Source organism: Nomascus leucogenys, chromosome 12 (genome assembly GCF_006542625.1).
Source record: "Nomascus leucogenys isolate Asia chromosome 12, Asia_NLE_v1, whole genome shotgun sequence".
In the NCBI taxonomy this organism is placed as follows: domain Eukaryota; kingdom Metazoa; phylum Chordata; class Mammalia; order Primates; family Hylobatidae; genus Nomascus; species Nomascus leucogenys.
The window spans coordinates 45,476,276-45,494,165 of NC_044392.1; the positions used below are offsets into that span (position 1 = coordinate 45,476,276).

At 47.5% G+C, this 17,890-nt stretch overlaps 2 protein-coding genes across 15 annotated transcripts in view; one reads left to right on the plus strand and one right to left on the minus strand.

Moving 5' to 3' along the window:
* GON4L (gon-4 like) overlaps window positions 1–7,342 on the plus strand; it is a 112,029-nt gene extending 104,687 nt beyond the window's left edge. For 3 of the 4 annotated variants that reach the window (XM_030824261.1, XM_030824262.1, XM_030824263.1), the window contains exons 27-32: window positions 12–131; window positions 2,576–2,689; window positions 3,650–3,860; window positions 4,468–5,095; window positions 5,186–5,288; window positions 6,324–7,342. In XM_030824261.1, the coding sequence (XP_030680121.1) occupies window positions 12–131; window positions 2,576–2,689; window positions 3,650–3,860; window positions 4,468–5,095; window positions 5,186–5,288; window positions 6,324–6,473 (1,326 nt within the window). In that variant the 3' untranslated portion in view covers window positions 6,474–7,342. The remainder of the gene's footprint in view (window positions 1–11; window positions 132–2,575; window positions 2,690–3,649; window positions 3,861–4,467; window positions 5,096–5,185; window positions 5,289–6,323) is intronic. The other variant, XM_030824264.1, reaches the window with a different exon arrangement.
* LOC100598194 (protein misato homolog 1-like) lies at window positions 6,865–10,834 on the minus strand. 11 transcript variants are annotated; one of them, XM_030824280.1, is made up of 12 exons: window positions 10,673–10,834; window positions 10,430–10,555; window positions 10,087–10,156; window positions 9,595–9,981; window positions 9,371–9,509; window positions 8,890–9,223; window positions 8,636–8,788; window positions 8,231–8,362; window positions 7,973–8,157; window positions 7,627–7,731; window positions 7,427–7,536; window positions 6,865–7,135 (listed from the first exon to the last, which is right to left on the minus strand). In XM_030824280.1, the coding sequence occupies exons 5-12, from the start codon at window positions 9,394–9,396 to the stop codon at window positions 6,921–6,923; spliced, it is 1,260 nt and encodes a 419-aa protein (XP_030680140.1). In that variant the 5' UTR covers window positions 9,397–9,509; window positions 9,595–9,981; window positions 10,087–10,156; window positions 10,430–10,555; window positions 10,673–10,834; the 3' UTR covers window positions 6,865–6,920. The 11 variants fall into 11 exon arrangements, with proteins under 11 accessions (XP_030680140.1, XP_030680142.1, XP_030680141.1 ...); XM_030824282.1 differs by lacking the exon at window positions 10,430–10,555; XM_030824281.1 differs by lacking the exon at window positions 10,673–10,834 and having other exon boundaries at window positions 10,232–10,451.
* Window positions 10,835–17,890: the final 7,056 nt, after the last annotated feature.

The window sequence follows — 17,890 nt, forward strand, 5'->3', positions numbered from 1 at the left end:
CTCCTTCTCAGTTTGATGGCTTTGAAGAAGTGGCCCTGCCTGATGTGGAAGAAGAGGAGGAGCCTCCCAAGATACCCACAGCCTCAAAGAACAAGAGAAAAAAAGAGATTGGGGTCCAAAATCATGATAAGGTATTTTCTTTTTTTGTTTGTTTGTTTTTGAGACAGAATCTTGCTCTGTTACCCAAACTAGAGTACAGTGGCATAATCTTGGCTCACTGCAACCTCCACCTCCCAGATTCAAGCGGTTCTCCCACCTCAGCCTCTCAAGTAGCTGGAATTACAGACAGGTGCCAGCCACCACGCCCAGAAAATTTTTGTATTTTTAGTAGAGATGGGTTTTCACCATGTTGGCCAGGCTGGTCTCAAACTTCTTACCTCAAGTGATCCACCCGCCTCGGCCTCCCAAAGTGCTGGGATTACAAGTGTGAGCCACTATGCCTGGCCTAAAATCATGATAAGGTATGCCAAGTTACTGAAAAGTATCTATGTTTCATGAATCAAGCCTTGCATCTTCCCACTAAACATTTATCTGGCTTACTATGGCCCAAGGTTTCTAGTTCAAAGGCTCTAGGATCTGAGACAATCACAGAGAACAAACCAAAGATCAGGCTGATACAGACATGCAGAGCCTTTGGGAAAACTGCAGTTGTTGCAGGGGCCCCAGGATTCCCTAGTTAGAAGGATTTATTTATTCCCCTTTTCTGTCTAGCTCAGAGTTATTACCCTTAATTCAACTTTTTCAGTTTTGCTCATGTGAGAAAATAGAGCCAATTGAGGATGAGCTTGTTGTTAAAAAAAGAAAGTAGAACCAAGATTCCCCATATTAATAATAATGATAGCAGCTAATACTTAGTTGTATTACAAAGTGTCAGGCATTCTGGGAAGTATTTTAATGGATTATTGACACATTTAATTCTCACAGTAATCCTATGGAGAGATTGCTCTTGTTTGCATTTTACAGAAGACATAAATGAAGTGCAGAGAGGCTGTTGTCAGGGTCATATTTAGTAAGTGGCCGTGCTAGGATATGAACTCCTCAGGTAAGCCAGCTGTGGAGTCTACGGGTTGTCACTGCTCTTCAAGCAGTATATACATTTTTTTTTTTAATTCATGTTTCCTGACCAAGTGTTTTTTCTCTTTTCTGGGGAGAAACTGCTTCTTAGTAGCTGTATGACCTTGGGAAACTTATTTAACATCTCTTTGTTTCAGTTTCTTCATCATAAATTGGGATGATAATGATACTTATGTCTTGGGTTTATTAAACAGTATCATTGAGTGGGCTTTCCGTGGGTGCGTGCAAAGTTCTCTCTCAAGGGGATTGGAAGAGATGGGAGAGCTGAAGGCACAGAGAGACAGAAACAAAGACATTGTATCTCATGATGGAGCTCTCCAGTGACTTTGCCTCAGATTATGTCTGACTTAAATATTTCTTGAAACATCTGGGGCAATTGGGATATGTCAGTCTTTAGGTCATTTAGGGATTGTTTCAGGGATTCATAATAGGCCTTAATCTAGTTTGGGCTATTGATTTCCCGAGGCAGTGTGAGGAGTTGATACATAAAAGAGGAAGGGGTCTGGGCGTGGTGGCTCACGCCTGTAATCCCAGCATTTTGGGAGGTCAAGGTGGGTGGATTGCTTGAGGACAGGAGTTCAAGACCAGCCAGAGTAACATCGCGAATTCCTATCTCTACTAAAAATACAAAAATTAGCCATAGGCTAGGTGCTGTGGCTTACACGTCTAATCCCAGCACTTTGCAAGGCCAAGGCTGGCGGATTACTTGAGGTCAGGAGTTCGAAACCAGCCTGGTCAACATGGCGAAATCCCATCTCACTGAAAATACAAAAAAAATTAGACGGGCTTGGTGGCATGCGCCTGTAATCCCAGCTACTCGGGAGGCCGAGACACGGGAATCACTTGATCCCGGGGAGCGGAGGTTGCACTAAGCTGAGATCACGCCACCGCACTGCAGCCTGGGAGAAAGAGCAAGACTCCATCTCAAAAAAAAAAAAATTAGGCGTGGTAGTGCGCAGTCCCAGCTACTTGGGAGGCTGAGGTGGGAAAATCACTTGAGCCCAGGAGGCAGAGGTTGCAGTGAGCCATGAATGTGACACTGCACCCCAGCCTGGGTGACAGAGCCAGACCCTATCTGAAAAAAAAGCAAAGCATGGGGAGAGGGTGGGCTGTGTTGTGTTCATATGGCTCACAACTTTAGCTTCCTCTCTTGGTACCAAAAATATGGCCAGGCACAGTGGCTCATGCCTGTAATCCTAGCACTTTGGGAGGCTGAGGGAGGGCAGATCAAGAGGTGAGGAGTTCGAGACCCCCCTGACCAACGTGGTGAAACCCTGTCTCTACTAAAAACACAAAAATTAGCCAGGCGTGGTGGCGCATGCCTGTAATCCCAATTACTCAGGAGGCTGAGGCAGGAGAATCCCTTGAACCCGGGAGGCAGAGGTTGTGGTGAGCTGACATCGTGCCACTGCAACCCAGCCTGGGCCACAGAGCGAGACTCTGTCTCAAAAAAAAAAAAAACAAAAAAAGTGGCAGCTAATCAAGCCCAAGTATCTCCTAGGAGACTGAGTGGCCAGATGGGGCCAAGGACTGTGCCTGCTCCTGCCATGAAGGAGGTCCAGATTCCAAGCTGAAGAAGAGCAAAAGGCGGAGCTGTAGCCACTGTAGCAGCAAGGTGAGGAAAGTATCAAGGGTACTGGTCCCGAGGGTGTCAGAGCTGCTGGGGGCATTGTTTGCTACCAAGAATTGTACATTATTGAATTCCTAAAAAGGCACATATATAAATAACATTCAGTACACACATATGTGTACATATGCAAAATAAATGGAATCTGCTAGAAATACATGATAGATTTTGTTTTTTAAAGAGAATTCTGTGAGTAAAGCTTTTGGAATTGGAAAAACAAAATACCAGTTAAAATATTTCCCTCAGATATTAGAAAATGAAATAAACCTCTGTCATGAAAATAGTCTCTACAAGTAATCCTGGTTCTCTAGAATGGAGTTGGTTGGCAGGAAAAACACAGTTCTTGGTGAGAGAAGGAGTTGTGGAATCCAATACTCTACTCGGGGCCATTTAAAATCCTTGGAGCAGGGAGGCAGAGGTTGCAGTGAGCCATGATGATACCATTGAGCTCCAGCCTGGGTGACAGAGTGAGACCGTGTTTAAAAAAAAAAAAAATGAAATCCTTGGAGGAGTAGCTGGGCAACAGGGCACTCAGGAGGCTCAGGGGGGAAGATCACTTGAGCCCAGGAGTCTGAGGCTATAGTGTACCAGCCATGGTCATGCCTGTGTAAACAGCCACTGCACTCCAGCCTGGGCAAGATCATCTGTGTCATCTGAGACCCTGTCTCTTTTCTTTTTGTTTGTCATTTGAGACGGAGTCTCACTATGTTGCCCAGGCTGATCTTGAACCCTTGAGCTCAAGTGATACTCACGCCTTAGCCTCCCAAGTAACTAGGTTTATAGGCATGTACCACTGCACCCAGTTGAAACTCTGTCAACAAAATTGTTGGAGCAGACATGCATGTGGGTTGACTTGGTGAGCATCAGGCAGGGCTTCTTCCTTTGGTGGGCCCCAACCAAAGACGTAGGCAGTCAGAACACCCTTGAATCGGAAGACCATCCCTGCAGGTCTGTGACAGCAAATCCTACAAGAGCAAGGAGCCCCATGAGGTGGTGGGCAGCAGCCCCCACCGAGAGGCTAGTCCTATGCCTGGTGCTAAGGAAGCTGGGCAGGGCAAGGATGTGATGGAAGAGGAAGCCCCAGAGGAGCGGGAGAGCACTGAGGCCACCCAGAGCAGGACTGTCAGGACCACCAGAAAGGGAGAGATGCCTGTTTCAGGTGAGTGATCTGCCAACCCAGCCCTTCTGTTCCTCAGTCTCGTTCTCCTATACTCCAGACAGGAACCTCCATGAGCCTGGATAAATAGCCTTTTCAGGGATGGATATACCACCTCTTTTCCCATAGGAAGCCCTTCTGCTGTTCAGGCTTTTTCTATCGTATGGCCTCACTCCTCTTGCAGAATTAAGAATGCCACAAATTTCACGCAATTCAACATTGTCTTGTGTTTTATTCCAAAAACCCTTTCCCCTATCTCCAAATCTACTATAATCTACTTCCTAAAGACTGAGCCATTCTCAGCTTTGGCAGTAGGACTTTATATCTTTGCATAAGTGACATTATACCCCCCACCTCCACCCAACTCTTTTATTATTTATATTTTCTTGTAGAGATGGGGTCTCACCATATTGCCCAGGCTAGTCTCAAACTCCTAGCAGTCCCACCACTTTGGCTTCCCAAAGTGCAGACATTATAGGTGTGAGCCACCATGCCCAGCCCTCTTTTTTATTAGAATTTTTGCACAGTACCTGGCCACAGGTAATTTCTCGTGCTTAGGTGCATCTTGATCCTGACAGTACCCTGAGATCCTTATTTTCCTCCTAAGCAGGATTGGCAGTGGGGGGCACTTTGCCATCCCCTCGAGAAGTGACTCTTACAGAACGGCTCCTCCTGGATGGCCCACCACCTCATTCACCAGAGACTCCTCAATTTCCCCCCAAAACTGGAGCTGTACTGTACACTGTTAAAAGAAACCATGTTGGGCCTGAGGTTCTCTCCTGCCCCAAGGCATCCCCCAGACTTCAGAAAGAGAGGGAGGGCCAAAAGGCAGTGAGTGAGTCAGAGGCTTTGATGCTGGTCTGGGATGCATCAGAAACTGAGAAATTGCCTGGTACCGTGGAACCCCCTGCTTCCTTCCTGAGTCCTGTTTCCTCAAAGACCAGAGATGCAGGGAGAAGACATGTGTCCGGGAAACCAGACACTCAAGAGAGATGGCTGCCCTCAAGCAGAGCTAGGGTGAAGACAAGAGACAGGATGTGCCCTGTCCATGAATCTCCATCAGGAATTGACACCTCAGAGACTTCTCCCAAAGCCCCTAGAGGGGGTTTGGCTAAAGACAGTGGAACACAGGGCAAGGGTCCAGAGGGGGAGCAGCAGCCAAAGGCCACAGAAGCTACAGTGTGTGCCAACAACAGCAAGGTCAGCTCCACTGGGGAAAAGGTTGTCCTGTGGACAAGGTAGGTAAGGGTGGATGACGTGTGTTTGGAAAAGAGCATAGACCACATCCGTGTGGCTCCCTAGGGTTAATCATGATACCTGGGTTACAGGGAAGCTGACCGTGTGATTCTCACCATGTGCCAGGAGCAAGGGGCACAGCCACAGACCTTCAGCATCATCTCCCAGCAGCTGGGAAATAAGACCCCTGCTGAGGTAGGTGGGGGTTGGGGTGAAGACCTGGCAAAAAGAGGTCAAGGTGGCCAACTAAGAGACAGAAAGTCCAAAGAAGGAGTTTTCACATCCAAGACACTAAGTGGTTATTGTAAAGGTCTGATCTAAGGAAGGGCTTGACTCATCAGGGTGGTAGTGGTTCTAGAAGAGAAAGGACACTAGATTTTGAGGATTTTTTAAATTTTTTTTATTTATTTATTTTAGACGCAGTTTCACTCTTGGCGCCTAGGCTGGAGTGCAGTGGCACGATCTCAGCTCACTACAACCTCCACCTCCCAGGTTCAAGTGATTCTCCTGCCTCAGCCTCTCCCAAAGTAGCTGGGATTACAGGTGCCCACCACCATGCCAGGCTAATTTATTTATTTTTAGTAGACACGAGGTTTCACCATGTTGGTAAGGCTAGTCTTGAACTCCTGACCTCAGGTTATCCACCTGCCTCAGCCTCCCAAAGTGCTGGGATTACAGGTGAGATACTGCACCTGGACAGGATTTTACAGTGGAAGCCCCAGTTTCCATTCCAGTTTTGTTTTTAGGAGGTGTGTGACTTTGGGCAAAACATTTAGCCTCTTGAGTTTCCTTATCTATAATGACGTAGCTCTCCCAACCTTGCTGTGCGGAATAAACAAAAGACTTTTCAAATCAGTATATAGTGCTTCATAAATGTTAACATTGTTATAAAGCATCAGTGAGGCTGCGCGCAGTGGTTCACTCCTGTAATCCCAGCACTTTGGGAGGCCAAGGTGGGTGGATCACCTGAGGTCAGGAGTTTGAGACCAGCCTAGCCAACATGGTGAAACCCCATCTCTACTAAAAATATAAAAACTAGCCGGGCGTGGTGGTGGGCGCCTGTAATCCCAGCTACTCTGGAGGCTGAGGCAGGAGAATTGCTTGAACCCAGGAGACGGAGGTTGCAGTGAGCCGACACAGTGCCACTGCACTCCAGCCTCGGCGACAGAGACAGACTCCATCTCAAAAACAAAAAAAAGATCAGTGAATACAGCCCTCCTCCTTTCTTAGGTTTCCCACCGTTTTCGAGAACTCATGCAGCTCTTCCACACTGCCTGTGAAGCCAGCTCTGAGGATGAGGACGATGCAACCAGTACCAGCAATGCAGACCAGCTGTCTGACCATGGGGACCTTCTGTCTGAAGAGGAGCTGGATGAATGAGACTCTGGGAATCATCTACACAGGACCAAACCCAACAGGCGCCCTGGCACTGGGGAGGCGGGTAGTTGTACTCCGCTTGTACAGTCCTTGAGCCCAGTTTACAGATCTGGAGAGCAGGAGCCCAGGACCAGGACAAAGGCTGGAGGATGGAGTAGGACCCAGGGGCTCTGCCATCCTAGGCATCATTCAAGGTCTTTTATGAAGACTTTACAGATCTCCTCTGTAAATAGCATCAAGAGTGGAGTTCAGCTCCGTTCTCTACTTTTTTTTGGTCTGATGGCACATATTTATTGTTCTGTGGTCTAATCGCAGTGTTTCTAAATGTAAAAAGTGCATATGTTGGTGTAGCTAGTCCCGCGACATTGAGCTCCTCTGCACGAAGACACTGGGCTCCTGCATCCAGCTGTTTTTATTGCAAACTAGCTCCTTTCTCCCACACTGGGAACTTTAGTCCACGAGGCTGTCACCATCCTGGTAGCACTGGGCCAGACTTTGTAGCTCCTGCAGCAGCTCTGCTACATCATCGTGCTCCACTCCAGCATCCATGAAGCTGGCCCAGCGCCGCAAGTCGAGTTTGGTGAGGTCTCTGGCCAAGGCTTCCAGGGTCTGGTGCAGGGACGAAGAGGAACACAGTGCCCCAAACACTGGGACGCTCTCCACTGCTGTGGAGGGAGAGGAAACAGAGACCTGTAGATGGATGATTATTCTGCCCTGGGACTCTGCCAAACTGATAAGGAAGTCCAACCTTAGTAGACTTGATTGTAAACTCAACAAATTTGGTGTATTGTCCCCTTAGTACACCAGTACTCCAAAGGAAGAATGCTTTTCTTGGGAGCCATAGGGTGAATAAAGGAATGTTTAACTGTGGACTTTTTCGCACTTTTAATCCAGGAATGGAGATAGTAAAAACTCTCCCATACTTGAAACCTCAGTTTTCTTCACCTCCTACCTACCTGCTCCCTTGGGGGAACCATCCAGAACCATACCCGGTGGACTGCAGCTTGAGAAGAGGTGGGGGTAAGGAGGAGCCACCCTGCAGGGAGTCAGCAGCAGATGGGAAGAACTGTGGGGGCAGAGAACAGCCACTAAGTGCGTAAGAAGTCAAGGGAGGGTTGTGGTTGGCAAGAAGGGCAGGAGCAACCCTTACACTGACCTCATGACTCCAGGCTGCTGCTGTTGTAAATACTGAGCCAAGACTTCTTCCCCAGTGGTACATGCATGAAGGGCGGAGGGTGGAGGTGTCCCCAGGGTGAGCTGGCTGCCAGAACAAAGCCCAAACCACTATTAGTCTGTGGCAGCATGAATAAGAAACTAAGAATTCTTATGTTATCAGGCCATCAGCTGGATCAAGGTATTCAGAGCCCCCCTTTTTTTTTTCTTTTTTTCCTTTTTAAGGGGTGGGGAGGGAACAACATCATTAGAATGCCCCAGAGAAATTAGGGGGAAAAGGATATGAAACAAAAATCTGACAAGGACTCCTAAGGACCAACAGCTCTCACCTCGTGTGGCATGCTCTGTCTATACCCCTCAGCACCACTGACTGGGCAAAGCAACGTGTTCCAGAAGGCTCCCCACATGCAGACAGTGGGGTCCATGGGGCGGCTCCTCCAAACTGCATCAGGGAATCAGGAAGGGACTGGCCTGGAGCCAAGGGGAAAGGGATGATTGCTCCTGCTGTCACCACCTAAAGAGAAGGAAGAGAACACGTTATAGGACATTTTCTCAGCACTGACCTAACCCCTCACAAAGCTTCATACCTTTTTCCCACAGAAGCTCAGCATGTCAGCCAGATGAACCATGGAAACTGGAGAGGAGCAAAGGCGATAAGGAACAGTGACTGTGTCCAGGGCTGTAGCCAGGATGGCACTGCAGTGGAAGGGCAGAGTGGCCTGTAAGAAGACACCAAGAGGGGCACTTGGCCTCAGGCCTGGAAAAGAATGTGTGGAGGCAGAATATTAACACCAGAAAGATCCAGGGGACGAAGCAGGGGTATGTTTGGCCCCAGGCTGGACAAGCATAGGACAGTGTGATAGGAGAGGCCACATCACAGCTGAGTTCAAGCTCGGGCCTCAGGAACAGAGCCAGTAACAGACAGCGGCTGACTGGGAGTATGAGGAGGCCCTGTAGCCTGCTGCAGTCAGAACAAGAGCACCGAGACTTACATCATAATGCAGGTAAGGGAAGTTGACAGGTGGCTCAGGTCGCAGGCCCAGGCTCCCACCCAAGGACAAGGGGCAGACGAGAGAGCTGTGAGCAGTCAGGTGCACGAGACCAAAAGCTGTGTTTAATAGACGATAGATGTTTCTCTGGGCCTCCTGGTGAAGAAAGAGTAGTTTGCATTAAGGAACTCTCCCACTGGGATTCTCATTTCTCCCTCCCCACCGTGTGACTGTTTACTTCTCTAAGTTCCACTCACCCCACGATGGTAGGGACCAGGTAGCAGGCCCCACGTTATTATTCCCCACCCTGAATATTCATCTTGTAGCAGCTCTGCTGCCTTCGCGCCTACCCCAGAGAAGCCATCATGCAGGTCACACAGGATCTGGAAGCCCTGGGCGGAGGTGAGTGATGAAAGATAGTTAGCAGGATGAGAAGAGCTTCCACCCTGGAGTGCACGTTTCCACGTCGCTACCTGCAAGTAGTCACATTCCTCCACGCAGAAGTGCCGCCTGTCCTCCAGCTCTTCCTGGTACTTGGGTTCCTTTAGGACACTTTCCCCTTGGCCAAAAGCCTCCAGCTGACCTGCTTCCCTGCCACAAGTAAACACGATCCAAGACTTACATCTCTTCCCTCAACTTCTTGTCCTGGGGAAGGGCAGGGAAGATGGCCCCAAGAGCCTCATCCTGCATTGATGGGGACCCACGTTTCTTGCCTCACAGCCTCTGGGGTCCCCATACCCATCGTGGTTGTACTTCTGAATCATACAGATGCTCCGGGGATGGAGATGGACTCTGAGGAAGTTTGACCAGACCCTGATGCTGGCCTCTGTAGGGATAAGTGGTTTTGGAGTTGTAGCAGTGGTGAGTGGTGGGGAACCTGAAGACAAGCAGAGGAAATGTACCTTTCTCCACGTTTCTGTTCTACCCAGACCCCCATGCATCAGTAACTGGAGAAGTCTCACCTTTGCCATTGGGAATGGATTTGACCCTCCAAACACCGTCACTACTCAGCACTCCCTGGGGGGGTGAGAAAAATCTACATTTAGTTCCAGGCAGTTTAGAGGCAAAGGTTGCTTCATCCTCCTTGAGTTGGCTGGCCACACCACATAGCCTCCTTTCTGTTCACCGAGTCGCAGTCCTTAGGAAAAGAAGTGCTTTTTCCAAAAATATCATTCTAAGACATTTAAAATGATTAAAATCCCCTTTTACCTGCCCCTATGGAGACCCTCGGGTTGTAGCACTGGGTTAAAAAGTTCAGGGCAGAGGCCCTCACCTCTGCACTCAGAAAGTCCTGGAGATAAGGGTTCTTGGGATAGAGTTCCTCTTTGTGTGTGGTGAGCTTCCCCTGCCTGAAAGATTGGAGATTGATCAAAGAAACTGCACTCTGATCAGAGTTATCCAGCGTTCTGCGTACATACACGATCCCCACCCTTATCCATACATCAATTACACACCATGCTATTGCAGCATCCAACTGTTTGTCCCCGTAGAGTCCACCTTCCTCTTATAGGGAGCTCAAACTACCTGTACAGAAATAACAGACAATGTTAGGTCAAAGCCTGGGCACGCTGCCCCTCTAGCTAACCTTCCTCTGATGACCTGACAACCTGCTGTCACCATCTCTCCAGCACTTGGCTCTTCCAAGCTTTCTGGGATATACACTAGTTGGGGGGAAAACCTTGGCCTAGGAGAATCTAGATTCCATCTTTCCGTTCCCCCCTTAGTCATTAGCTGTGGGACCGGGGGGAAAAACCACATCCAGGGGTCCGACAGGAGTGCTGTAGTTCAAGTCCTCACTGTCTCCAGGGCCTAGCAGCCTATTCCCTAGATGGCTCTTGAGCAACTGTCGTGGGCCCCTCGAGTGTTGGCATGTTGTGCTCAGCTCCTCATCTCAGGTCTTGGAGCTCGGTAAGGTGGGAGGATCTTGAAGATAACGGCAGCGCAAAGACTAGGCACGCAGAAGGGAAACACGGGCTGACCCTGCCACCACCTCACCCTTCAGATCCATGAGGATGAGTCGCAGTGTGTAGGTCTCCTTACGATGCAAGACGTCGGGCACAGCTCTCCCGGGGGCTCCTTGGCATTGGTCGCTCAGCCCAGCGCAGCATCCTGGGGAAGCAGAGAGGACCAGGTGCGCCAGCTGAACGTCGCGAGTGCAGATCCCGAAAGGCTCCTCGGGGGCAGTTGCCGGCCGACCTCACCTGCTGGTTCCACCAGTGCGCACCCACAAAACCGGCAAAATGTCCCAACTGCGGTGTGAGCACCTCCGGGCCCCGCCCGCCATACTGCGCGGCTCCACGGGGCCGCAGCGCCCCAGCCCCGCCGCTCGCTGCTCCTAGCCGATTGGCTTGGCAGGCGCGTGGGCGGGTGTCATTCTCGGCCACCTATTGGTCCGCAAACACATCCTTTCCCATTGGAAAAACGATGCGCCGATGCTTTCCTGCCTCTTCCTAGACGTGGCCCAGTCCGGCTTCTCTGTGGTTGCCTGCGAGGGGCGGGGCTCCAGGGGCCACGCCGTTGCTCCTGCCCCGTGTTGGAGCGGGATGGGCGCCGTCTCCGCCGCTGACTTGGGGCCGCCGCGGCGCGGGCCGCGGAAGGCTCTGCCTCCTACTTCCTTTGAGGTCTTATCTCTTCTCACAGATCTCTCCGCTGGCTGATAGCTCCCCGGGCAAAAAGAAGACCTTGCCAGAAAAAGCGGAAGCTCCCCTAAAGCCTCCCATGCCCCGTCATCTCTTCAGAAGTCACGCGGACCACGACTAATACCTTGTGGACTGGCCTAGCTATCATCTCTATCATTTACATATATTTATCTGTGTCTGTGTATGTAACACCTTATGTAAATAGAGTATTGGCGTCTGCCTTTTGCTCAATATGGTTTATGCAATTTATATTTTTGCATATATATTTTTCATCGCTGCGGAATAGTCCATTGTATGAATACACCACCACTGATCTAAAGAATGAATATATTCTGCTGATAATAGCTTTTGGGATTGTTTAGGGCTGTTAGGTGCTATGATTAACATCCTTGTGTATATTTAGAAAAATAAAGCAAATATTGGCAGGGCACTAAGCCTCATGCCTGCATTCCCAGGTTTTGGGAGGCTGAGGCAGGAGGATCGCTTGAGTCCAGAAATTCCAGACTGGGCAACATAGTGAGACACCCCCCCCAACTCCCTATAAAATAATTTTTCAAAAAGTTATCCAGGTGACTCACATCTGTAGTCCCAACTGGAGGCTGAGGTGGGAGGAGCTTGGGCCCAAGAATTCGAGGCTACAGTGACCTATGATTGCACCACTGCACTCCTATCTGGGCGACACAGCGAGACCCTGTCTCAAAAAAATAAATAAATAAATAAATAATTTAAAAAGTGGCGAGGCGCGGTGGCTCAAGCCTGTAATCCCAGCAGTCTGGGAGACCGAGGTCGGCGGACCACTTGAGGTCAAGAGTTTAGACCAACTTGGCCAACATAGTGAAACCCGTCTCTACTAAAAATACAAAAATTAGCTGAACATGGTGTTGGGTGCCTGTAATCCCACCTAATCCGGAGGCTGAGGCAGGAGAATCGCTTGAACCCGGGAGGTGGAGAGTGCAGTGAACTGAGATAGCACCACTGCACTCCAAACTGGGCGACAGATCGACTCCGTCTGAAAATAAAAAATAAAATCTTAGACTCTTGTCTGTTCTGAGCTCTTTGTAATTCCATATTTATTTAGTCTTATTTATTTTGAGACAGGGTCTCACTCTCTTGCCCAGGCTGGTGTGCAGTGGTGCAATCTCGGCTGACCGCAGCCTCAACCTCTTGGGCTGAAGCGATCCTCCCACCTCAGCCTCCTGCATAGCTGCAATTACAGGCATGGACCACCAACACCCGGCTAATTTTTGTGTTTTTTGTACATATGGGGTTTCACCGTCTTGCCCAGGCTGGTCTCAAACTCCTGAGCTCCTAAGCTCAAGCGATCTGCCCACCTTGGCCTCCGAAAGTGTTGGGATTACAGGTGTGAAGCACTGTGCACAGCTACCATTTCACTTCTAAGTATGATGTGGGCTGAAAAGTTTCTGTAGGTACTCTGACATCTTAAGGAAGTTCTGTATTCCTGTTTTGCTAAGAATTTTGGTCATAAATAGATTTGAATGCTTTTTACAGCTTTCTCCATACTAAGATAATTACATTATTTTATCATTCCTTTGTTGCACTAATGAATACATTACATCTTCTGATTTATCTTGCGTTCCTAAAATTATCCCAAACTCATTTATGTTGATTATCCTTTTAAAATATTGGATCTGGGTTTGGCATAGTAGCTCATGCCTGTAATCCCAGCACTTTGGGAGGCTGACGTGGGTGGATCACCTGAGGTCAGGAGTTCGAGACCAGCCTGGCCAACATGACAAAACCCCCTCTCTACTAAGAATACAAAATTAGCTGGAGTCTCATCCTGTCGCCCAGGCATGCGCCACCACGCCCAGCTAATTTGTGTATTCTTAGTAGAGACAGGGTTTCACTATGTTGGCCAGGCTGGTCTCGAATTCCTGAACTCGTGATCTGCCAGCCTCAGCCTCCCAAAGTGCTGGGATTACAGGCGTGAGCCACCGCAACTGGCCAATTTTAATATTTTTAAATATTTAATTTTTCATTTAATGTTTTATATTTTTTGAGATAAGATCTCACTTTGTTACTCAAGTTGGAGTGCAGTGGTACAAACAGCTCACTGCAACTTCGACCTCTTGGGCTCAAGCCATCCTCCCACCTCAGCTCCCGCAAGTAGCTGGGACTACAGGCATGTGCCATCATGAATCCAGCTGATTTTGGGTTTTTTTGTTTTTTTTTTTTTTGAGACTGAGTCTCACTCTGTCACCCAGGCTGGAGTGCAGTGGCGTGATCTCAGCTCACTGCAACCTCTGCCTCCTGGGTTCAAGCAATTTCCCTGCCTCAGCCTCCTGAGTAGCTGGGATTACAGGCGCCTGCCACCACACCCGACTAATTTTTGTATTTTTTAGCAGAGACAGGATTTTGCCATGTTGGTCAGGCTGGTCTTTAACTCCTGACCTCAGGTGATCTGCCCGCTTTGGCCTCCCAAAGTGCTGGGATTACAGATGTGAGCCACGTGCCTGGTCAATTTTTGCATTTTTGGTAGAGATGAGGTTTCACCATGGTGCCCAGGCTGGTCTTGAAGTCCTGGGCTCAAGCAATCCTCCTGCCTCAGCCTCCCAAAGTGCTGGGATTACAGGCCTGAGTCACTGTGCCCTGCCAGCCAGTATTGTCAACATACAAAATTTTTAATTTTGTGTTTAGTAATTTCACAATCATTCAATTTGAATTACTTTCTCATTTCCATTCTGATTTTTTTTCCTGACCAATGGGCACATCAGAAAAGTATGTTTTAATTTCCAGACATGTGAGGAGTTTCTACTTCTCTTTTTGTTACTGGTTTCTAGTTTAAATTGCATTAGAATCAGAGTACATGGTTGTATGATTTAAATTCTTTGAAATATATTGAGTTGGCTTATGGTCCATTGTCAGTCAATTTTGAACAGGTTCTTTATATGCTTCAAAAGAAAGTACATTCAGAAGTTTTGGGATTTGATAGGTGGAAGGTGAGGCCAGAAAGGCAGGTCCACTCCGTATAACTTCTATTGAAAAAGATCTGCGAGGCCGGGCTCCGTGGCTCACACCTGTAATCCCAGCACTTTGGAAGGCCAAAGTGAGCAGATCACCTGAGGTCAGGAGTTTGAGAACAGCCTGGCCAGTATGGTGACACCCCGTCTCTGCTATAAATTCAAAAATTAGCCGGGCATGGTGGTGTGCACCTGTTTAAGCCCAGCTACTAGGGAGGCTGAGTCAGGAGGATAGCTTGAACCGAGGTTCCAGAGGTTACAGTGAGCCGAGATCATGCCACTGCACTCGTGCCTGGGCAACAGAGCGAGACCCTTTAAAAAAAAAAATGTGAATAAGTGGACCCATGCAGTCCAAAAACGTTATTGTTTAAGGGTCAACAATAATGACCTGATGTATTTTTTACTTTGTAGAACAACAGATGCTTATTAAATTAATAATATGTTTATTAAAGCATTATTTCATAATCTTCTGCCTTTCTAGAGGTTTGGTGATGTCCAAGTTCAGCTTTAGGCAACTTAAGTTGCTCTCTTTTCTGTCTTCCCGGGTTAAAGAAAAGGATAACTGTAGTTAGGCTATTAAAAATAAAGCATATTATGTGAATGTAAAAGAACTTCTACCAAAAAAAAGTTGTTTGGGGATTCAATTTTTTAAAAATACTTCCATTAGGACAAGTGTTAATCATGCTACTCAATCTTTTATATCCTTACTTTTTTTTTTGAGACGGAGTCTCACACTGTCACCGGGCTGGAGTGCAGTGGTGCGATCTCGGCTCACTGCAGCCTCAGCCTCCCAAGTAGCTGGGATTACAGGTGCCCGCCACTATGCCCGGCTGATGCTTTTGTATTTAGTAGAGACGGGGTTTCACTATATTACTCAGGCTGGTCTCAAACTCCTGACCTCAGGTGATCCACCTGCCTCGGCCTCCCAAAGTGCTGGCGTGCACCACCACACCCGGCCCTCTTTTGAATTTTTACTTGCAATTTTAGATTTGTCTCTTGAAGGTAGCATTGTGTTTGGTTGCATTCGGTCTTCCCAGAAACAGACGATGGGGTTATAGCCTGGCCAAAGTCATTCACGCCTATACGCCCAGAAATTTGGGATGCTGAGACAGGTGGATCACTTGAGTCCAGGAGTTTGAGACCAGCCTGGGCAACATAGTGAGATCCCATCTTTATTAAAAAAAAAAAAAAAATCAAAATTAGCCACGTGTGGTGGTGTGTGCCTGTAGTCCTAACCACTCATGGAGCTGAGGTGGGAGGATTGAGTCCAGAAGGTCGAGGCTGTAATGTGGCCTTACACTCCAGCCTGGGTAACAGAGTGAGACCCTGTCTCAAAATAATACTAATAAAAGCATAAACTTTAGGTCAGTTTCCCTTTTTTATTTCCTTTTTGTTTTTTGAGACAGGGTCTTACTCTGCAGCTGAGGATGAGCAGTGATATGATCACGGCTCACTGAAACCTCAACCTCTGGGGTTCAAGTGATCCTCCTGCCTCAGCCTCCCAAGTAGGTGGAACTACAGGCGCACACCACTACCATACCTGGCTAATTTTTGTATTTGTTGTAGAGCCTAGGCTTCTCCATGTTGCCCAGGCTGGTCTCAAACTCCTAGGCTCAAGTGATCTGCCCACCCCGGCCTCCCAGGGTGCTGAGATTACAAGCATGGACCACCGTGCTTGGTCAGTTTTCCAGTTTTGCAAAAAACCTGCTGAAATTTTGATAATGATTGCATTGAATCTATAGGTCAATATGGGAATAACTGCCATCTTATTATTGAATACTCCAATCAATGAACATGGAGTATCTTTCCATTTAGTTAGATCTTTTAAATTATCATCAGGAATATGGTTTCTAGGCCGGATGCGGTGGCTCACACCTGTAATCCCAGCACTTTGGGAGGCCGAGGCGGGTGGATCACGAGGTCAGGAGATCGAGACCATCCTGGCTAACACGGTGAAACCCCGTCTCTACTAAAAATTCAAAAAATTAGCTGGGCGTGATGGCGGGTGCCTGTAGTCCCAACTACTCGGGAGGCTGAGGCAGGAGAATGGTGTGAACCCAGGAGGCGGAGCTTGCAGTGAGTCGAGATCGTGCCACTGCACTCCAGCTTGGGCGACAGGTTTCTAGTGTACATTTAGCAGTTATTTTGTTCAAGTTATTTATTTATTAGAGATTGGGTCTCACTCTGAGGTTTTGCCATATTGCATAGCCTGGGAAACCAAGCTACATTCTGTCTCTACCGAACACTAAAAAATTAGCCAGGTGTGGTAGCACACACCTGGGTTCCCAAGTTACTTGGGAGGCTCAGGTAAAAGGACTGATTGAGCCCAGGAGTTGGGGCTGCAGTGAGCTGTGATCATGCCACTGCACTCCAGCCTGGGAGACAGGGCAAGACTGTCTCTTAAAAATATATAAATATAAATTAAAAATATATTTGTATATATAAAATATATATAACATATATAATACATATACATAATATATAGGACCCAATATTATGAGTAATAATATACTATATATTGTCATATACAATATATAATATACAACCTATTAGTATACTACTTTGATAACATATTACTATCAAAGTAAATATATTTTTAATATATATCAAAGTAACAACATATTAATAGTAATACTTATACATTATATATTATATATACATATAACAGACGTTATACATGATATAGATATCATGTGTGTGTGTGTATATATATATATATATATATATATATATATGTAATGTTTGTTTGTTTTTTTTTTGGAGACAGAGTCTCCATCACCCAGGCTGGAGTGCAATGGCATGATCTCGGCTCACTGCAACCTCTACCTCCTGGGTTCAAGCGATTCTCCTGCCTCAGCCTCCCGAGTAGATGGGATTAGAGGCATGTGCCACCACCTCCGGCTACTTTTTGTATTTTTAGTAGAGATGGGGTTTCACTATGTTGGCCAGGCTAATCTTAAACTCCTGACCTCAAGTGATCTGCCTGCCTCGGCCTCCCAAAGTGCCGGGATTACATGCATGAGCCACCACTCCCGGCCATATATATATTTATGTAGAATTCTATCTCTAGGATTTGGTAACAGAAATTCCTTTTAGAAAAGTACTGGGAGAAAGGGAAGATACCTGATTTTCCATTATTGTTATTCCTCATACCTATGTGGGATTCGTTCCAGGACCCCACTTCCCCCAGGTAGCAACATCCTTAGATGCTGAAGTCTGTCATGTAAAACAGTACAGTATACTTTTATTTATTTATTTATTTATTTATTTATTTATTTTGAGACAGAGTCTTACTCTGTTGTCCAGGCTGGACTGCAGTGGTGCAATTTCGGCTCACTGCAACATCCGCCTCCCAAGTTGAAGCAATTCTCCTGTCTCGGCCTCCCGAGTAGCTTGGATTACAGGTGCATGCCACCGTGCCCAGCTAATTTTTGTATTTTTAGTAGAGACAGGTTTTCACCATGTTGCCCAGGCTGGTTGCAAACTCCTGAACTCAAGCAGTCTGCCCACCTTGGGCTTCCAAAGTGCTGGGATTACAGGCATGAGCCACTGTGCCCAGCCAGCAGTGAATTTTGACATGCTAAATTCCATAAAGCTTCAACAGAACCACTGGAAATTTCTGTAGAATTGATCTCTTC